The following is a 21446-nucleotide window of genomic DNA, read 5'->3' as shown; positions in this document are numbered from 1 at the left end:
CGTGAAGCCTTTGACTTAGTAGGGGGCGCGTATACAAATCCGGAGCGAAAAGTCATTCTTACCAAGGTCTACGGGCTCGTATTGGGACTCCTCACCCTCGTTGTCACTATTAACAACATTAACAAGGTTTTTCCTTTTATGCACGCTTCGCCCCAGAACATCATGAGCAGATGGAGCGAAGAACTTTGGCTTATCTTTCACAAGCAACCAATACGCGTACATGGTAAACTGAGTTTTGGTTTGATTAAAGTACACTGAACGCGCTTCCTCCATGACTTGGGCATCGTTCTCACCACTGCACCGATGATCATCATAGCCTTTCCAAATTGCATTGAACCTTGAAATATTTGTTTTGATCTTTCTCCACTTGCTACTAATCTGATTGGGTCTTTTTTGGTTGTTGGGGAATTTTGCATTGTATTTATCTATGATTCTCTCCCAAAAAGTACACCCGTTTGGTCTTTTCCGTGTATTAGATCCTCTGAAGCATCGACCCAACACTATGTGAGAACTTTCATCTCAAGCTCGATCCAATGTGACGAGTTTGCAGCAGGTTCTTTTGGTTGTTTGTCTTTCTTGGTGCGTTTGGCCATGGTTTTGACCTTTCGACCCTTTGCTTGTGTTTCAGGAATGGATTGGGGGTGGGAACAAATTCAGGTGTGGGAGCATATTCGGTTGTGGGGTTAGATGATGGTGTGCGAAAGGAGTGTTGATCAGGTTGTTGAAAACCTGCTGCTGACGATGACCCCCCATGGTAGAATTAGGGGGTTGTGGAGCGACAAGTGAAGCATAATAAGCTGCTATGAGTTGATGATAAAGGGGGTCATTTGGATGTGGAACGAACGGTCTGGGTGGTGGTTGGTTAAAGAACGATTGATTCAATACAACGTTAAAGAAGAAGTTGTCGGCTCTTTGGTTGTTGAAGTTTGACATGATTTGTGCTTAAAATGGATTGGTATGTGTTAATATATCTGAATAATGAAACTGTGGTGTGTTCTAGTGCTTATGGAGGTATATATATAGAGATTTTCAAAAACTAACCATTAAAGGACTGAAAGTGTCAAGTTTTTGAACTAGATTTGGTCAAAACAGCCGTTACAGGGCCTATTCTGCCAACTTTTGAAACTTGAATTTTTTTGTTTTCTTCTTTGCATAGCAATTGGGTTTTTATATATATATAAAAAAAACATACGCTCCACTCCTACTCGTCCCTCTAGGAACGAATGTTGCGGACGACTGAACCGAACGAACCATGGACGAGTTCCACCCAATGGTGTGGACTTGTCCCTCGAAGGCGAACGAACCCAGGGACGAGGGCATTGGGTACCCTCTAAGCTCATTGTATTTTTTACTTGACAACTAAACGGTATTTTCAAAATTTTCAAAGATCTAAACAAGTAAAACAGGCTTTATAACGGACGGCATACGTGCAAGACTTCACCATTATACAGTGAGTTTTCTTTGATGTCGCATACCGACGGAATGTTCGGAAAAAAAAAAAAAAAACCTTCGGCACGCTAAATAGAGTTGTAATTGTCTATGGGCACTTTAACCCCTTAATTAGCCCATGAAGTTTTCCATAATTTGAGTCCAACCCAGTAATCCACAATACAAACCAATTTCACAGGTAGAACCGTAACCAATAACCACCAAACGCACATCAAAAAAAGAAAACCGCGCCTCCACAAATCCACAACCACCCAAACCAATTTTACAACAGTCAATAATGGCATTCACAGCCATCACCGAAACCCTAGCAACTCCTGAATCTCCGGCCCTTCCTTCCGAAACTATAGATACAGAATCTGTAACGACAAAACCCCCTACCTCATTATCGTTAGCTGACAATGATGATGCCCGAATCGAAAAGGCATGGAAACATTGGAAGAAACTCGGTGAGCCTAAACTGATTGTAGCACCAATGGTTGATAATTCTGAACTTCCGTTTCGATTACTGTGTAGGAAATATGGTGCTCAAGCTGCTTATACACCTATGCTTCACTCTCGTATTTTTACTGAGAACGAGAAATATCGTAACACCGAATTCACTACCTGCGATGTAAGGATATCACTTATTGTATATGTGTTATTTGTAGCTGATTGAAAATTGTGGATTTTTGTATGGAATTGAGAGCGTGTTATGTAATTATATGTGTAGGAGGATCGGCCGTTATTTGTTCAGTTTTGTGCGAATGATCCGGATACTTTGCTTGAGGCGGCACGAAGAGTGGAGCCTTATTGTGATTATGTTGATATTAATTTAGGGTAAGCTTTTAAAACTTTAGTTTAATTTTTTGTTTTATTAGGTCACGTGCTAAGAAATACTGTATGCTTGAAATAATTGAGTTTAAATAGGGCAGCTGTATATGTATGTGTGTTATTTATGTCTATTGTACATGTAAGATTATCTGATTATTAGTGGTCTAGTGGAGGTAGTAATAGTAGCTCACAGTTAAAAAGTTTTCGAGATAAAACTTGATCTCACTTTGATTGTATATTCCACTTTATTAGGAGTTCTTTACGCATATGGCTTCCACAGTAAGGATTAGGATTGTAACTCCTTATGAAAGATTAATCAACGAAAGTTTTATTGCAGAGTCTTTCTTAATGTGGCAAAAGTTAAATAGGTAATATGTAAACACTTATCAATAGTAATGAGAAATAAGCCTATCATTGCTAGCATAATGGACGCCTAAGGTACAAGATCTCACATAGCACGCATAATGTTTTATCGTAAAAATTAAGCTATGAGGGGTCCAGGCATGAGTAAGATTAAGGGTTCTGTGATTGCCTTGTATTATGCCAGCACTTATAGTAGAAATGTCTTCGCCGCAGTTCCGATCCTAAAATGAAGTAGAAAATTGAACCGCGATTTACCCAATTAGACTTCTAGTTTAATGAACGGAAGCTTATCTTTCTGATAGGAACATGCTAAACTAAAAAATGGGGTATTAGGAGTCTGTTGACACAATCCAATTCTTTTTCGTTGTTCCAGTATGAAAATGCTTATGGCGAGGTCAATATTTCGATAAACATGTGAAATCATTTCAAAGATATTAATCAGTGTTATAATTTTGGTACATCTGAGTGACTGAGTGTATCTTATTATATGTGTTTCTTCCATTTGCAGCTGCCCTCAGCGTATTGCCAAACGTGGAAACTACGGAGCTTTCCTAATGGACAAACTGCCTCTTGTGAAGTCCTTGGTTGAAAAACTAGCTCTTAACCTCGAAGTTCCCGTGTCTTGCAAAATCCGACTTTTCCCAGACTTGCAAGACACTTTGAAATATGCAAAAATGTTGGAGGACGCTGGATGTGCTCTTCTTGCTGTACACGGACGCACCCGAGATGAAAAAGATGGAAAAAAAATTCGAGCAAATTGGAAGGCTATACATGCTGTGAAAAATGCTCTTCGAATACCAGTCCTAGCAAATGGAAATATACGTCACATGGAGGACGTGAAACAGTGTTTGGAAGAGACTGGTGCTGATGGGGTACTTTCTGCTGAGACCCTTCTCGAAAATCCAGCTCTGTTTGCTGGATTTAGGACTGTCGATTGGGTATCTGATAGTGAAGTTGGTGATCAAGAGGTTAAATTGGATCAAGCTGACTTAGTTATTGAATATCTGAAACTTTGTGAAAAATATCCGGTGCCATGGAGAATGATTCGTGCTCATGTTCACAAATTGTTAGGGGAGTGGTTTAGGATTCACCCACATGTAAGAGATGATTTTAATGCACAATCGATACTCAGCTTTGAGTTCCTGTATGATATGGTCAATCGGCTTAGAGATCTTGGAGTTTCAAGGCCTCTTTATGTTAGCAACACTGGTCCGGAAAGTGTGTGTGCAAAGGGGGTCTAGGATGAGTTCAACACCTACACAGGTTCATTTGATTGTACTTTTGTATACTAGTATATCATGCATTCAACTATTTATCTGATTTTCAAATGAAGACGAAAGAGCTTAGCAAATCATCTGTTCAATAATATTTTGAAAAATCTAGGTCTTGTTAAGATTTGTTATATGAGCACATTACTTGGTAGATCTTTTGTTCCAAAAAGAGGAACCATCACTCCTTGTAAACTTTTATTGATATACATTTAGAAATTTTTGTGTTATACTGTTATTACATGACAATTACTCTAATTGTTACGCTTACGCTTTTGTATGTACTTTATGATTGAAAGTTTGATATTTTTATTGATACACATTTAGAAATTTTTGTGTAATACGCTTACGCTTACACTATTAGGGACCAATATTGGAGGCCATTTTATCATATTGCTGATGTTAGTTTTAAATGATATAGAAAACCCTGTTTAAAATTTGTGTGGTATTAAGAAACTTGATAAAGCAGCAGTTTTGTTACTATCATTGCGTTTTATTGAACCCTTTACAAATGAACCATGGGTTATAGATGGATTGTAGAGCTATCTTAAAAAATTTATCACCATCAATTAAATTTTACACCTAAACTTCGTAAAGATTATGTATCGACATACATGGTTGTTGCTGGTGTGATGTGTTTCTTTTTAAAATTGTTGTGTTTATGTGTTTCTTCCATTTGCCGGTGCCTAGCCACCCCAACACATGTTGCTGAACAAGAAGAGTATGGATCTTTACTGATGGATAATTCACCTATTGTGAAGATCTTGGTTATAAAGTTAGCTAAGAACCTGTATTTGATAATTTATCTATTGTAAAGATCTTGGTTAAAAAGTTAGCTAAGAACCTGTGTTCCTGTCTTGCAAAATCTGAGTCTTTCTAGGTTTGCAAGACATTAAAATATGCAAAAAATTTAGAAGATGCAGGATGTGCTCTTCTTGCAGTACATGAAAAAGATATGAAAAACATTCGAGCAAATTGGAAGACAAAACAGGCCGTGAAAAATACTTGTAGAATACCAGTTCTTGCAAATGGAAACATTCTGTCACATGGATGATGTGAAACAATGCTTGGAGGGAACTGGTGATGATTAGGGATGTGCATGGGTCGGAACCTGGCCTGGAAAAAATCGAACCCCGAAATCTTGAGAAACTTCAACCCGTGGATGGGACCGGGAAAATAAACCCTGGGTCAGGTTAACCAGGGTTTTGTTTTTTGGGTTAACAGGGTTGGACCGTAAATGGGCTGGAACAAAATCGAGGAAACAAAATCCAACCATGTCAATGAAATTGCGACGAAAGAATGTTAATGGGTCAACCCAACTTGATCTGACCCGTCTAAACGTTTTCTCCCAAATGCATTTTGACCCATTATTCAACCTATACGTATTCAAATTTAAAAATAAAATAAAAACAGTTCTGTTAAGTTGTAAGGCTGTTAATATCAAACTTTGACCGTTTTGAATTTACTATCACAGCTGTATATCTTTTGTTAATGGGGATTTAGGATAGTCGTAGGCATGGCAAATTGGACGGGTTGGACGGGTTTGGGTAACGGGTCAAAGTGGGTACGGGCCGAAACGGCAATCGTTCATGATTGCAGAGACCCTAATTCGCCACTGCTATTACGAGTGCTTTGATCATTATCCGATAACTTAATAAGAACACGCTTAACATTTATAGATTGCAGAAAGCCTTTTAGAAAGTCTTCATACTACATCAAAAAGTTCTTGATTAAGTTGCGGCATAGTTACAAAGGGTCTCACCACATTTTATGTAGCCCTTGTCATATGAACCATTGGTTCAAGTTCAGTGAATTATAAGCCTTTTCAAACAACTTTAACAAACAATTAATCAACCTTGACACCTATATCAAGTAAACTTTTGTTGTAACTGCCATACACACTCGCAACGACTGGTTGGCCGGCCTAGGATGACATTGTTGGAGGGTTGCGGCAAAACTGGTTTTTACCACTCTCATCCACCACTCTTTCCACCACAAAATGACCCAACAAATCCTTAGAAGACTTGACCAAATTCTCTTTACACAAAAATTCTTCACTAGACATCCTTTCAACCTTCCTATTATAATCGTGCACAAACACATGTGTCTTAGGATTTCCACCTTTTTTGCTACGGGCAAGCACGCCGGCTGTGAATATGGCCGATAAGCTCCCTGGACCGTCAGGCCAATACCCACGTGGACCATCCACAAGAATCACATCCCAGTCTAGTTCATATATATGGTTAGGAAGATCATTTAATCCAATCTTGCAATCTGAAAACAATAGATTTTGTACTGGCCTGCACTCATTGCGAGTTTGTTCTTTAACAGATGTAATAAGCTCTTTAAGTTCTTTGATCTTGGTAGTATATTGGACATCATATGCTTCAATTTCTGGATACTTTTCTTCAATGTAGGCAGCATAGTAACGGTTTTCATCAATGAAAACCGTTCGTCCATAATGGTTTAAAGCGTTCCAAAGAAGAGTTTCAGCTGTTAGTCCAAATACGAGAAAGTTACAAGGAGAAGTGCATTGTTTGAGGACATCCATGATTTGTTTGATATCAGTTTGTGACATATGATCAGTGCGGTTAGTGTTAGCCGCATAATGGACAAGAGCTTTCATGACGGATTTGGGGAGTGTTTGTTGGTTTTGGTTAATGTCCGTGATTATACGTGTGGCAGTGGAAGTAGTAGTAGTTGTTGTATGGAACGATTCACGGGTATAGACGAGAGTAAGAAGGGATGCTAGGGTGAACACGGAGACTAGCGCAATAAGCCAAAGGCGGTTCGGGTTGGCTTGTTTTTGGATGTAGGGATGAAGGAGGATGAGCTTTGTGTTGGCATTGTTGATGGGGTTCTTCATGATTAGTGTTTTTATGACTTTGTTTGTGAATTTGATGGATCTAATGAAAGGTTTGGGATCAGAGGGACAAGTCATTTTAAAGAAGGAATAAGAGCCATGTTAATTCTATTTTAGATAATAAAATAATATGAAAACTACCACCTTTAATGACCGTTTAAGGATGCATGATCTTAGTCTAATTATTTTTTAAATGTTGGTCTAAAACATGAGACATGAATTAAACCTGTGGTTAATGAGAAGAAGGAAAAAGGAATAGGTAATGACATGAAAGTGGTACCAACATATGACAGTGAGATAGTAGCTGCATTTGGGCACCTAATCTTTTCTTTTACTATTACTACTTAATATATGTTGACTTTTTTCATAAACAGACAATTTATGAATTTGATTGTTAATTTTATTTTAGTCTTAGTACTATATTAGTTGTGGTTTATTAAGGTTGTTCAATGCTTACATGTTGTGAATCTGACGCAAACTCTGAGTTCATAATTGGGTTTCGGAAGAAAAGATTTAGCCAAGAGTATTTTCTTTAATATACATCAGCGACTAAGTTTTTTTTTTCCTCTGTCATATCTTTAAGCCAACTAAAAGTTTTCTTCCGTCTGTGGACAATTAATTTGAGAATATATTGAACTGGATATATATTTTAAACGAAACATATGATTCATACTTCTATTCAATGTGACAAATGTTGGATACTCTTGTTATGTATACATTTGAACTTAACAAAGTAACAATGACGTACGTGATGATGCCATGACAGTTGAAAGCAGCGTACATGGTTTCCAAGTCGATGAAAAAAAACATAAAAAAAAAGTTGGCGTACTTAACGTGTAAATCATGAGTAAAATAATAGTCTAGGTAAAAAGAAGTTAAAATTCTTTTCTATCGACGCATACAACTTCTAGAGTTTAATACATAATTCTTAGACAAGACATATTTGACCAATTAGCATTATCATTTTCATTGGTAACAAATATTGTACTAATAATTATCTATGTAGAGTCAAAGGACGTTATTCATTTTCTATCAAATCAATTTAAACAGTCATAATTCGTAAATATTACCTCTAGCAAATGATAGACCATGCATTTTCTATGAAAGGAACTTATTATTATTAAGTTTGATGATGAGTATTGAAAATTTAGGTAATCATTAATCGGGTATAAGAATAATATTCTTATATATTTTATGTTTATAATAATTAAAATAATTCCAGCAACGTGGATAGGGGTTAGTAGATTGGATTGGATGGTTCCATACTTCCATGGGTTGAGGGGGAGGAGGAGCGGCAAATAAAAGGGTGGGTGGGTGGGTGGGATGGAAGGGGAGATAGACGTTTGGTAACGTTTCAAGCGACTGCTTAACTAATGGCAATCCCAACATCACTTTCATTCCCCTTTCTTTATTCATATGTAACATTTGCCATACCGTTTCTATTAATTTATTTATATACAATTAAATATTATTTCACATATACAACATCAAAGTTACCGTTTTCCACTTTTCTTGTAGAGACATAATTTTTTTCTAATAAATTTCATAATGCAAAAATGTCATAATGGTTTTATGTTCGAGCATTCCAAAATCCCAAAATATGATGTTCTAATTATCCAATATTCCTGAAAATCAAAGTTCGAAATTGTGATCATCCTCTTTTGATGTATCCGAAAATCCATAAATCTGTATTGTCTGATAATTTTAAACTAGACACTCTGATCCGGATATACATAATTCGAACACTCTAATAACCAAGCAGGTCCAACAAGCACATTCTACAAATGCTTGTTACACACGGATAAAAAATATACTAGTAATTTTGACAGATTCATTCATATTTCATTATAAAATAATGTATTATCTATTATTATTTCGTAATAAAGCGCATAGGAAAATCATTTCACATATTGTATGTGAATTTTAATTTTTAGGTCCAATCTATGGGGTAATATGGAATTGAAATGTATAAGGATGAAAGATTATGTTAGAATTTGCTGTAAAATATCCATCTATCTCAAATTTGTCGTCCTTGCATCGATCCCTATGATCATCACATTAACTCATATCCTCGCATCGAATCCCACAGTCTTCGTATGCGTTTCCTAGTGTATACGTAACATGTCCTCTACTCTCTTTCGGTGCTCACAACCTTTTGTGCAAGAATCTTGACCAGTATGGAGAGAAAAAAAAAAAAAAAAAAAAAAAAAAGATTGTATCTATTTTGAGATAGTACATCAAATGGTACGTTTACGGTTTATCTAAAGAATGAGTCACCTCTAGAATTAATCCAACATTTTTATTTAATCCAACATTTTTATGGGTGAGGTTGGATCATCTTACACCCTTTAATTGAAATCAATAATCAAGATTGAAACTTAATCATTAAATCTCAACCTTTGCTTATAATCCAATGATTAAAGTTTGTTTCAACTTTACATATAAAGTTGAACAACTTTAAAGGATCCTTATCTTAGCTACCACATCATATTTTTACAAATCTTTAAAATCTTTACATATCCTTAAAATCCTTTAGTTTTACCTCCAACCATACAAACATCCTTACATCTATGTACAAACAAAAAATAATAATGGAGATAGCCTAAGGGAATGCTTTTAGGTAAGGACATATATCAAAAAATCATTAGTTCTAGACAAATTTCAATGACAAAGGATATTTATGGACAACTAAAGGCACCTAAGGACACCCATGAACACCCCATTGAAAATAGTCTAAAGGATGGTTTTGGAGCCACATTATGCCGAAAAGTGGGTGGGGTGGGGTTTTGGGGGATATTTTTTTCCCCTTATTTTAGTGTAGTTTTATATGATGTTATATATATAGTAACTTTAGTTATGAACCCATTAACTTTGCATAAATATTATCAGTTCAATATTTTGAAACCGTTTGACGAGATTGTTAGCTTCCCAGGGTTGAGGAGTTTATCAAGAAACTTGAGAAATACTATGGAAAGTTATCATCCAGAATCTGAAGCATGGAAACGCCATGTTTGGGTACCTAAGAAGTTAAGGTATAATCTTTTATTAAGAGTAAAATTAGAGTTAAATTGGGTGGACCTATGAATCCCACTTCCGTTAAGAAATCATGTAATCACACATCCTTATGACATGCCTTATGATATGACTTCACTGTCTCACTTCATGGTTGCTAAGCATTCATCACGCCACCTTTTTTTCTTTTGTAAATGGGTCTCTAATCTTGTTAAATTACATTGCATTAAAATGTTATATATCATCCTACAAGAATTCCGTAAGTTATATTCCTTGAGTATTATATGTTGTAAACAAAACATAAAATACAAATTACATAATGGGCCCATATAACACTAGCAGGGGCCCATATAACACTAAAGCAGAGGCCCATTCACCCAATCAAACAGTGGGCGCTAAAGTGCTAAACTTGTAGAGATCGTTTTCATTCTCATTATATTTATCTTGACACAAGAATTTGACCATAAATGATAATGTTATGATAACAAGTTTGTTTTATATTGATTCTGTATCTGAGTAAGTACAGATATTCAGCAAAAGTTATACCAGTATATGATAACGAGGGAGGACATAAAAAGACATTGGTAAAAGAAAAAAAAAATATAGACATGTAAAACTATCACTTGTAATCGTATAATATAACCTGACCCGGAATTAGAATTGTATATCTATTCGACAAAAGGGATTAGTACGTCGAAGGAGCGGGCTCCCGGGCTGGGATAATTACTATACTCGTTTCGCCTGAATCCATAAAATGATAAATAGGGCCAAACCAATAAGGTTTACTTAATAACAATAAAAATGTCTGACTACAAATATTTGTATCTAAGAATTCCATGATGTAACAGTTCATTAATCCGATGTAACACTTCGTTTTTACTATTAGCGTGGCCATACGTGTCATCTTAAATGAAAAGAAGCTAAGAATAACTTTTTTATTTTTTCAATATCTTTTAAAAAAAACGCATTGCGCAAACTACTTTTACTTAAGTAGAAATGTTCCATTTATTTTTTTTTACCTAAACAGTAGGAAAAAACCCTCTAATCTTTACATGAGACGAGAATAACAACCTTGCTTGAAAACAACTTTATAATATCCTCTCATCACAAGGATCAATTGCCTTTACCCCTCTCTCTCTCTATATATATATAAAGATTATCGCAAAATTTCGGTATTTACTTTTTTCTTCCAGTAGTCATACTTTTTCAAAGCAAGATGGATGGCTCCCACAAACTATCATATGTTCAAATATACTTTCGAATAAAGAAAGAACTTTCTTTGACTTATATAACTCGTGCATCATGATTTATTTATGACTTTAACGAATACTTTAAATTATCATGCAGCTATATGATTAACTTCTCAAGTGTTATCAACTGTTGTAACTATTTTTGTATTTAATTTACGTTAACAACACTCTCATTTTAAACTTTACATATTAAAAGACCATATTTAACTTTTAGCTCTCTCAAACAAAATTACATGTTTTAATTAGACATTGGGTAACACCATCAGGTCAACGGTCAACCCCACAAGGTTATTAGCGGCGACGTCGCCGCTAATAGTGGGACCCTCGACACGACCGACGACTGATGCCAGACAAACGTTGCAGACTGACGTGGCATCAGATATCGGGAATGGTTCTTTGACATAGTTCAATAGGATCAAAAGATGTTAGTGCATAGGAATCATCGATTTTGACGTAGTTCAATAGGATCAAAAGATGTTAGTGCATAGGAATCATCGATTTCAAAACTATATATATATGGAAGGTCCAACTACATATTGTATACTTGAAAAAAATAGCAAGTAATAAGATATTCAATACCCTAAAGTCGTGGTTTTCATACTGAATTATTGTGTATTTCGAAAAAAAATTTCAAACATAGGAATCATCGTTTTCATTACATATTTGTAGTTGCTGGTATTGTGTATCGTTTTCAATCTTAGTGTTTATATATATATATATATGTATTATGAATATAGATATAGATATTATATGTATGTGTAAATATATATATATATATATATAGTATGGACACCATTAATAGTTAATGTGGTTGATGTTTACTTGAATTGTTTCAGATGGATAGTTTGGAGGATATTTGGGCAGACCCAGAAAACGTACGTATTGAAGTGCCGGATAATGTGTTTGAGCAACCTGATGTAGACGGTGAATATGAATGCGAAGCTGGGGGCTTCGAAACTGACGAGGTGTTCGGTTCCTTTGAAGAATTAACGGAGTGGGCTCAAAGAACAGCAATGGATTTGGGTTATGTTCTAGTCTTACGCCGAACGAACAAAAACTCAAAAGAGGTGGTCAATAAAGTGACACTTATATGTCACCACGGTGGAGCGCGCGATGCAAGGTTAATTGGCCCACCCAAACGGTCCAGTAAGATAGGTTGTCCCTTCACTTTAATAGGCCGCCCTGGGCGTGATGGTGGTTGGAGGTTAACCGTCAAGGATTGGAGACACAATCATGATCCAACTACCGATCTGCAAGGGAATGCATACGCCAGACGGATGACGGATGAAGAAAAGGAATATGTGGGGACCCAATTGGATCGCGGTTTGTACCCACATCAGATCCTGGTAAACCTCAAACTTGAATTTCCAGGAAACCTGACTCGGAAAGGAGACATTACCAACTTCCTGAAAGTGAGACGGAGGTCCGGCCAAGCAGGGCGTACTCCAATGCAGGTACAAACAATAAATATTATATTGTACTACGTTGTTGGAATTGACTTATTTACTTTACCTTGGTCACTCTTCGTAGGTAATGTTCTCACTGTTGCAGGAGAAAAGGTACTTTTACCAGTTCACCACAAATAACAAAAATGGACGCTTGGAGAACCTGTTTTTCATTCATCCAACATCAATGACCCTATGGAGCGCATTCCCCTGGGTTATTGAAATAGACTCCACGTACAAAACCAACATCTATAACATGCCGCTAGTTGAGATCGTCGGCGTGACTTCAACGGGGAAGACCTTCAGTTTAGCGTATGCGTTTATCGTAAACGAGCGGGAGGCGAATTATCAATGGGTGTTACGATGTCTCAAGTCCACCCTTGCTGATAGCTTTGCCGTTCGTGTCGTTCTTACTGACAGGGAGCTGGCCCTGATGAGAGCTTTGAAGGTTGTTATGCCGGAAGCGAAACAACTGCTGTGTAGGTACCATATATGGCAAAACATAATGAAGCACTGCGAACCGGCATTGCGGATGAAGAAAGATGTTAACATTGACAGGCTTAACGATTGGTGGAAAAAAGTCTATCAATCTCGGACTTTTGACGAGTTTAAGTCTAACGAAAAGGAGTTAAAGAAAAAACTTGCAGGTTTCCCAGGCGTCTACAAGTACCTGACCGATAATTGGTTGGCCCCATATCGAGAGCAGTTTGTGTCCTGTTGGGTCGATGAACACCTCAACTACCAAAACCACACCACAAACAGAGTCGAGGCCGAACACCACTTACTGAAGGAAGAATTGAGGGGGAAATGCACATTTACTAGAATCCTGCAATGTGTTGATTCTGTCCTGATCGCTCAAGAAACAGAAATAAGGGGCCAACTAGGGTATAGCAACGGGACCCGGAAGGGGAAACATAATTACAACTGTATGAAGGACCTGTTGGGAAAGGTTTCACTTAAAGCTTTGGACATCATGGCTGATGAAATCGTACGCTTAGACAAAGTCCTTAAAAGACATGTAAAAAAATGCGGGTGCAAGGTTCAGTCCAGTTGCGGGCTACCATGTGCTTGTAAGATTGCCGAGTACATGCAGCGCGGTTAGTACGATTTATTACTTGTATTTTTTCATCAAAAGGACATAATTTCGTACACTTATTTATATCAAAAAAATGCAGGAACTCGTATACAGCCTCATGTCATAGACCCGTTTTGGAGAAAGCTTGACTTAACACCGTGGACATGCGTAGAAGACGAAGACGAAGAAGACGATGTCCATATAGTCGTTGAGGGTCTTACGAATTTCTTGGATCAGCAACCCAAGGCCCAAAAGAAACATTGGTTGTCAAAAATTAAAGACATGTTTAAGCCCGGTAAGACACAAGTGAAAGATCCTCTTGTTCAAAAGACCACACGCGGAAGACCAGTCGGCTCGAAACAAAAACCGCCAAAGGTATACATAATACATCAAAAAAAATATTTGTGTAATTCAATAAATACAGTATATATAACTACCTCAGTTTAGGACACTAATTCTAACTAATGCCCTAGGTGCCTGATCTTAACAAAAACCCACCTGGGCTTCGAAAATCCAAGTCTAGTCGACCGAGGGAATACAAGGTACCAGATTTGAACAAACCCCCACATGCGCAGCCCGCCAGACACAGTATGTACAAGGCGTCTCAGTCCTGTCGTTATCCCGAGAAACGAAACTTGTTCGAGGATCAATCCCACCCTGAATCAGAATGGGTCAAAGATGTCTGCGTAGGCGGGGTATTGGGCACTTGGGAAAGTCTTTGGTGGGTATCAAGAAGCCACTCCTGTAGCACATGAAAATTAAATTACTAATAACTCAAAATTAGTTATACTTAATATAAAATAACCAAAAAAATTATCTTATTTAAGTGTTGTGCAAGATGTTACATAAATGGGCCGGACTGCGTCCTGCACCGTCCCATCTCGTCTCGTGTGGGCCCGCAAATAAAACTCGGGCGGCTCCTCACGTCGCCCGTCATTATCTTCCTGTATATACATTAATCAAAGTTATATGTTTGTATGTGTATCTCTGTATAGATATATGTTTACATACGTGGATATAAATAATTACGTATAACTTACAGCGTAACGCCATTCACGCTGAGCGTATGACTGCCGACCGTGAGTACTGACAAAATTATTTTGTTGCTGCTTGTTTGTCGTGTTTCTTTGGGCAGCAATCATCCGGGGCTCACTGGTCCAGTAACCTAATAGATAACTCCACACCTATGGAGGCATCCCACACGGAGGTTGACCCTCCAGTTCTGCCAGCCTCTGTGACCCACCCCTGTCAGTGAACCAAGTCTTCTTGAATTTTGCTTTTTTATCCCTGTAGATCTTCAGGGCATCCTGACGAATCATCCTGGTCACGGCCTCTCGTAACGAGTGATTTTCTGGGTGACCTAGATATGGTTCCAAGTAGAACCGTCTCCGCGATTTTGTAGTAATAGTTAGCATCTACCATATTTTTTAAATGACATATTTAAATAGTAAAAAAAAAAATAGTTTTATACCATAAGCCAGTCAGTAAGTCCATCCTTGATGGGCTGGGGCACCTGATCCCACGACTCGTAATTATGTGGGACGGTAGCGACATAGGTCCCCAAATAGCTCTTGTACCACTTGGCGTGGTCCCCAATTGCCTGCCACCTACTGAGATCTTTATTTAACATAAGCGAGATTCGGCGTCCCGAATTCTGAAACTCGCGCTCCAGATCGTTGTTAGCAGCAGCAGCTCTCCCTGTGCTAATACCTGCAAAACAAAATAAAATAACAAATATATATATATATATATACACACATATACCATATATTCATATGCAACGTACATTAATATATACTTACCACCCGTACGCCTACAACCCCATTCGGGGTTCCACCCCCAATTTGGAGGGTCGTTGCCACCATCTCCGCCGTGAAGTGCAGCCATTTTAACCTACATCAGTTATACACAATTTATAAAATAATATATAAAAAAAAGGTCATAAAAAAGGTGCAAATTAAATTAACATATTTTGGACACAAATTTGTTTTTCAAAATTATTATACCTAAAACGCCCACATTTTTGAAACTTTTTTTCAAACCTTCGTTTCTAACATTAATACTAACCTAATAACAACTATATTAACAATTACAATCATACTAAAAAGTGTTTTCTAAGATAATACTAACAATCATATTAACAATAACCAAAGATAATACTAACAATCATATTAACAATAACCATAATTTTTCTAACAATCATCTAATTTTGAACTATAATAAACAATAGTTATAACTACAAATGTTTTCCTAAAAACTAATGAATTTCTAAAAATCAAATCATTCATAACTATAATAACATAAGTAATCTTTCCTAACTATAATACTATAACATTTCTATAACTAATACTTTCTAACATAAATTTACTAACACTTGTTTTTTAACATACATTTCCTAACATATATTTTCTATAACAAACATATATTTTATATAACATTAAACTATAACATTTATATAACTAATATTTTCTAACACATATTTTCTAACATATATTTTCTAACAAACATATATAACATTTATTTTCTATAACTAATCATTTCTATAATAAACAAATATTTGATAACATTATTATATATTAAAATAAAAACAACTATTTCAAAGGTAAATGAGTGTTACCTCGTCTGAAAAATGGTTCACCGGAAAAATGAGTACAACAAAAAACGGACTGTCTGGCTGGCCGGAAAAGTAAATCGCTGGAGTTCGCCGGAAAAGAAAAAAATCGGGTTTGCCGTATATAAGTGGAAAATACGTTCCCCGAAAAACTTGTTGGCCGGAAAACTTATTCGCCGGAAAAATGTCGCCGCTAAAACAGCGCCTGAAAATGGACTACGGAGGGCCGGAAAACGTGGGTCGTGTAAAAAGGATTGTCGATAACGATGATGAGGGGATAGATGGCCGGATTTTGTGAGTTAAACGATTGGAGAAGAAAAGAAATTATGGAGGAAGTGAGGAAGTTCTTATGGAGGAGAAGGAGGAATAATACGGAGAAGAGAAGAGGAGAAGAAGAAATAGCGTGGTTTGTAACGGCAGAATGCAGTGGGGGGCCCACTATTAGCGGCGACGTCGCCACAAATAGTGGGGACCACCACAACGTGAAACGGTCAAACAGGGGCAGGCTGTGGCAGGTGTTGACTGACAGAGGGGGCCCACTATTAGCGGCGACGTCGCCGCAAATAGTGGGTGGTCGGGTTACTCCTTTTCGCCTGGTCGGGTTACGCGCTTCGTTTAATTACTAGGTGCATGTGTTTTCTTTTATCATTATGAATTGTCAAAAAGTTATACTGCCATAAGCCCATAAGACTATTTTGTCAAAACATAAAAAATAAGGACACTGATCATGTCTTATTTTTCCCACCCCTGGTATGTAACCTTTTCTCTTATGTTGTTAGTAAATATGGTTGGTGTTTAGTAAGGGGCAAGGGTGTAGTGTCATTTTTTTTGCTCTTTGTCAAAACGTTAATAAATAACCGTTAATAGTCAAAACGTTGCCCATACTAGCCGATACTTGTCAAATTCCATGGTATAATGCCAAAAACTTGTCAATACTAGCTGCTCCTTGCCAAAAAATTAAACACGCTCCCACATGCACATATTTTAGCCAAAACTGGCCACGTGGACTTGCCCAACGTTCACTAGCATCGGCCAAAACTAGCCGATGTACCTTGTCAAAACTTGTCGATTAAATTTGTCGATACAAGCCGATGCATGTGTTATAGGATTGATAATGAGCCGATACTTTTTGCCGACTACACCCAGGGGTGATATCTGGCAATGATCTAGGATGAGGTAAGACACTTTTTAATTTATGTTATCCTAGATACTTCATACATAGTATCTTCGAATCACATTCACAGATTGTAATTATGTAGACTCATTTTTCGTAAATAAATAACCATGAAGCATAAAAACAGCATGTTGCCATTGAAAAAAATAAAATGAAAAAGAACATGTTCTGTCATTATCTTGACCTTGGTTCCTGCCCCTGGTCTACTCTACTACTACATCTCCCCCTGTTTAATGGAACAAAAAAGTTATTAAAAAAATAAAATAAAGAAAACACAAACAAGAAGCAAAAACACAAAATAGACAACTCACTCCCCACTCTCTCACTCACCTCAAACAATGTGTACCTCACCACCATTCCACCACCACTTCTTCACCCTCTTCCTCCTTTTCACCACCGTCTCTACCACCACCCCATTAACCCCATCTGTCCCTTCAGACGCCGTCTCTCTTCTCAAATTCAAACTCAAAGCCGACCTACAAAACAACCTTCTTTACAACCTCAATGAAAACTTTGACTACTGCCAATGGCAAGGCGTCAAATGCGTCCAAGGCCGGGTCGTCCGGTTCGTTTTACAAAGCTGTAATTTAACTGGCCTCTTTGCACCCAACACTTTATCAAATCTAGACCAACTTCGAGTCCTGGTCCTTAGAAATAACTCTCTCACTGGACCCATTCCTGACCTGTCTAATCTTACAAACCTCAAAACACTATTTCTTGACCACAATGCTTTTTCTGGAACCTTCCCTTTGACTATTTTTTCACTTCACAAACTTCATTCACTTGATCTCGCTCGTAACAACTTATCCGGTTTACTTCCGGTTCAGCTTAACTCACTTGACCAGCTCAACTATCTAAAACTAGAATTCAACCGGTTCACCGGTTCTTTACCCCCACTTAACCAAACCGGTTTAACCGTTTTCAACGTTTCCGGTAATAACCTCACTGGATTAATTCCGGTTACTCCTACTTTAAGTAAATTTGACACGTCATCGTTTTTACTAAACCCTAACTTATGCGGCAAACTAATTAACAAAATATGTGATTCGAACTCGCCGTTTTTTGAACCACCGTCGGTTTCTGCTCCGGCACCGGTGGTACAAAACGGCGAGTCACAAGGATTAATTGTTGCTCCGCCGTCCAGTAGACGGCACAAACGGTTGGGGGTAATATTAGGGTTTGTTATTGCATTTTTGATATTTACTGCGCTTGTTATATCGATTTTTACTGTTTTAAGTAGACGAAAGTATGAACATCAGAAGAAGTCGGTTTCCTTTAGTTCAGATGAAGATATAGAACTTGAAAATGAACCCCCCGAAAATGTAGCAAATAATAGAGTAGTAGCATTTTCAAGTAAACATGTTGTTAAAAATGAAGTTGAAATAAAAGAGAAGAAAGTGGAATTACCTCAACAGAACAGGTCGAAAACCGGAAATTTGATATTCTGTGAAGGGGAAACAGCAATGTATGGACTAGAACAGCTGATGTCAGCATCGGCGGAGTTGTTAGGGAGAGGGACGATTGGGACGACGTATAAGGCGGTGATGGATAACCATCTGATTGTGACAGTGAAGCGGTTAGATGCAGGGAAGACTGCCATAACGTCTGGTGAAGCGTTCGAGAAGCATTTGGAAGCGGTTGGAGGTTTAAGGCATCCGAATTTGGTTCCGGTTAGGGCTTATTTTCAGGCGAAACAAGAGAGGCTTGTTATATATGATTATCAACCTAATGGCAGTTTGTTTAACCTGATTCATGGTGAGTTTAATTCTTGCTGTTTTGAATTCAGTTGAATTTGGTGCTTGATTATGTTAGTTGACTTGACCCGACCGGTTTGACTCGACTCGGTTGAGTTGGAGCCTGTTAACTTTATTTGGAAAGTAGAGATGTATGGCCTATGGGACAGTGTGTTTACCAACTATTTGACTATTCAATGGAATAAAGAGGGTTGGGTATTTGGGTTGTAAGCATGAAGTCATATGATGATACATTATTACCTAACAATTCTCTTTAGTGTTCTTATTAGTTTAAAGCATTATAGAATGTTTCATACTATATGGGCCGGGTTTGATAGTGGGTTAGTGTCTTAGAATAGTTATTAGTGGATTAATAAAGCGATTTAGGGTGTTCTAAATAGATGTCATAGATGTTGTAAGTTAAAATTTTATTCCTTGGACACAGAATTATGATATGATTTAAGTTGACTTTATTTGGAAAGATTTGGTTGAAATTTCAGCTTCCACCTTTGGTTATGTTACAGTTGGTTTATGCAGAGTGTACTTAGTGTCACATGTAAAACACTACCATGAGCCCATTATGTGTTTTATTTTAGCAGTCACAGGTCATTTTCCGAATCTTATGTTATATAGCTATATACTAATGTGTTATGTTTACTTTAGTGTTATTTTGGTCCACTAAAGTAATGTAACTTAATTTATTTATTTGTTATTTAATGTTGACCTAAGATGATAATGAGATACTGTAGGCCGTGTATATGAATTTAATAAATTGAAGGCGATGTGCCGATGTGTGGGAACATATAGAATTGAGGTCTTCTTGAGAAATGACACGAGTCATCAAAATATGGTTATAAAGTTTAGCCAGGAACAGTTTCCGTGTTTTAATATCTCGCTCTGAGGATAAGCTTAATATATGGGTCAACTCAGATCTCTTAATCAAGATTATTGGACCTGGCTTTAATGAGATACATGATACTCAAATGTAGTACACTATATTCCTTTAGCTCAGAAGGTAGGTTTTGTTGCAAATTTGTTTTGACTATTTTATTTTAAAAATTCTTGAAAGCTAATACAAGTAGGGACTATACAAGTCAAGCCAACACTCTAGGTCTTGGTTAGTAAAGTTTACTATCAAACTTATGCTCGGCAAAAATGTATCATGCTTTCATCCTTAGATTAACAGGGTCATTACAATTTTTGCAGTCAAACGGGTTATGTTAATGAGTTTTAAGATTATACAGAGAAATATTACTTCTAATATTTGAATGCCAACATATTAAATGACTCCACCTCCCAAAAATGCCAACACATTTTCTAGGATTTTTGGATTATAATGTCGACTAATTACTTTATGAACAGGATCAAGATCAACGAGGGCGAAGCCACTGCACTGGACATCTTGCTTAAAAATTGCTGAAGATATAGCACTTGGCCTTGCTTATATCCACCAAGCCTCAAGGCTCATCCACAACAATCTTAAATCCACCAACATTCTGCTTGGTCCTGACTTTGAAGCCTGTCTCACAGACTACTGCCTCTTGGTCCTCGCAGACCCCACTTCTATTGATGAATCAATTTCCACAGGTTACAAAGCTCCAGAACTGAGAAAATCCTTCCATCGAGCCACAACCAAATCCGATGTCTACGCCTTTGGAGTCCTCTTGTTAGAGCTTCTATCGGGTAGGCCTCCTTCCCAGCATCCACATCTTGTCCCTGAGGATATGGCGGAATGGGTGAGAGCAATGAGGGAGAATGATGATATGCCAAATGATAATAGGCTTGGAATGCTTGTTGAGGTTGCAGGCGTTTGTAGCTTGACATCACCAGAGCAAAGGCCGATAATGAGACAAGTGTTAAAAATGTTACAAGAGATTAAGGAGACTGCTAGCAACGACAATGATAGCACGTATAATGGATATTCATAGCTACCAAACTCGAAAAACAGCTAGCAGGAAATTGTTACATTATTGTCAATTGTGGTGTAATTTTGAACATGCAACCACAGAACAATAGGAAGAAAGAATTGCAGGGACGAACTCCACGGTTTTTGTACAACTTGGTGTTTCATTTGAAGGATGATGCTAGTTTCTTGTGAAATCCAGTCATGCGAGCTAGCGTTGGTATTCAGTTGTAAAGGTAACTGGTTAAGTACTAAAATTTGATGTAAGATCCTTGAATTTCTCTTATATAATAGATGTATATGAATGGTTATTGGATGTACCTCTCTTTATTTAGCATCACGAATCAGATTTAAATTTAATTTAGCATGGTTGCGGGCCAAATAATCATATTTGTGCATAAATTTTGTACATTATACATTTCCCATTTCTTCGGGATTGAATTAAATACTACAAAACTTGCTAAGCTAACCTGATGACTGAACCTCTACT

General features: G+C 37.3%; 4 protein-coding genes and 1 long non-coding RNA gene across 5 annotated transcripts; 2 read left to right on the top strand and 3 right to left on the bottom strand.

The window, feature by feature from the left end:
• Positions 1 to 1596: 1596 nt before the first annotated feature.
• LOC122587446 (tRNA-dihydrouridine(16/17) synthase [NAD(P)(+)]-like) lies at positions 1597 to 4131 on the top strand. The gene is made up of 3 exons (XM_043759620.1): positions 1597 to 2059; positions 2159 to 2265; positions 3131 to 4131. The coding sequence occupies exons 1-3, from the start codon at positions 1727 to 1729 to the stop codon at positions 3861 to 3863; spliced, it is 1173 nt and encodes a 390-aa protein (XP_043615555.1). The 5' UTR covers positions 1597 to 1726; the 3' UTR covers positions 3864 to 4131.
• A 1439-nt stretch (positions 4132 to 5570) lies between these two features.
• On the bottom strand, positions 5571 to 6808 carry LOC122589728 (protein IRX15-LIKE). The gene has a single exon (XM_043762055.1). It carries the CDS (start codon positions 6754 to 6756, stop codon positions 5815 to 5817), a length of 942 nt encoding a protein of 313 aa, XP_043617990.1. The 5' UTR covers positions 6757 to 6808; the 3' UTR covers positions 5571 to 5814.
• Positions 6809 to 13908: 7100 nt separating this feature from the next.
• LOC122586520 lies at positions 13909 to 14615 on the bottom strand. The gene is made up of 3 exons (XR_006322019.1): positions 14576 to 14615; positions 14381 to 14479; positions 13909 to 14277 (listed from the first exon to the last, which is right to left on the bottom strand). It is a non-coding gene; the product is annotated as an uncharacterized LOC122586520 (long non-coding RNA).
• Positions 14616 to 14719: 104 nt separating this feature from the next.
• On the bottom strand, positions 14720 to 16165 carry LOC122588150. Its single transcript, XM_043760284.1, has 4 exons — positions 16153 to 16165; positions 15338 to 15428; positions 15007 to 15245; positions 14720 to 14950 (listed from the first exon to the last, which is right to left on the bottom strand). Exons 2-4 carry the CDS (start codon positions 15420 to 15422, stop codon positions 14720 to 14722), a joined length of 555 nt encoding a protein of 184 aa, XP_043616219.1. The 5' UTR covers positions 15423 to 15428; positions 16153 to 16165.
• A 1427-nt stretch (positions 16166 to 17592) lies between these two features.
• On the top strand, positions 17593 to 21272 carry LOC122587485 (probable inactive receptor kinase At5g67200). Its single transcript, XM_043759671.1, has 2 exons — positions 17593 to 19075; positions 20416 to 21272. The coding sequence occupies exons 1-2, from the start codon at positions 17659 to 17661 to the stop codon at positions 20979 to 20981; spliced, it is 1983 nt and encodes a 660-aa protein (XP_043615606.1). The 5' UTR covers positions 17593 to 17658; the 3' UTR covers positions 20982 to 21272.
• Positions 21273 to 21446: the final 174 nt, after the last annotated feature.

This window comes from Erigeron canadensis, chromosome 2 (genome assembly GCF_010389155.1).
Source record: "Erigeron canadensis isolate Cc75 chromosome 2, C_canadensis_v1, whole genome shotgun sequence".
Lineage (NCBI taxonomy): Eukaryota > Viridiplantae > Streptophyta > Magnoliopsida > Asterales > Asteraceae > Erigeron > Erigeron canadensis.
Note: the sequence above shows the minus strand (reverse complement) of the source record. Positions and strands in the feature narration are given on the sequence as shown.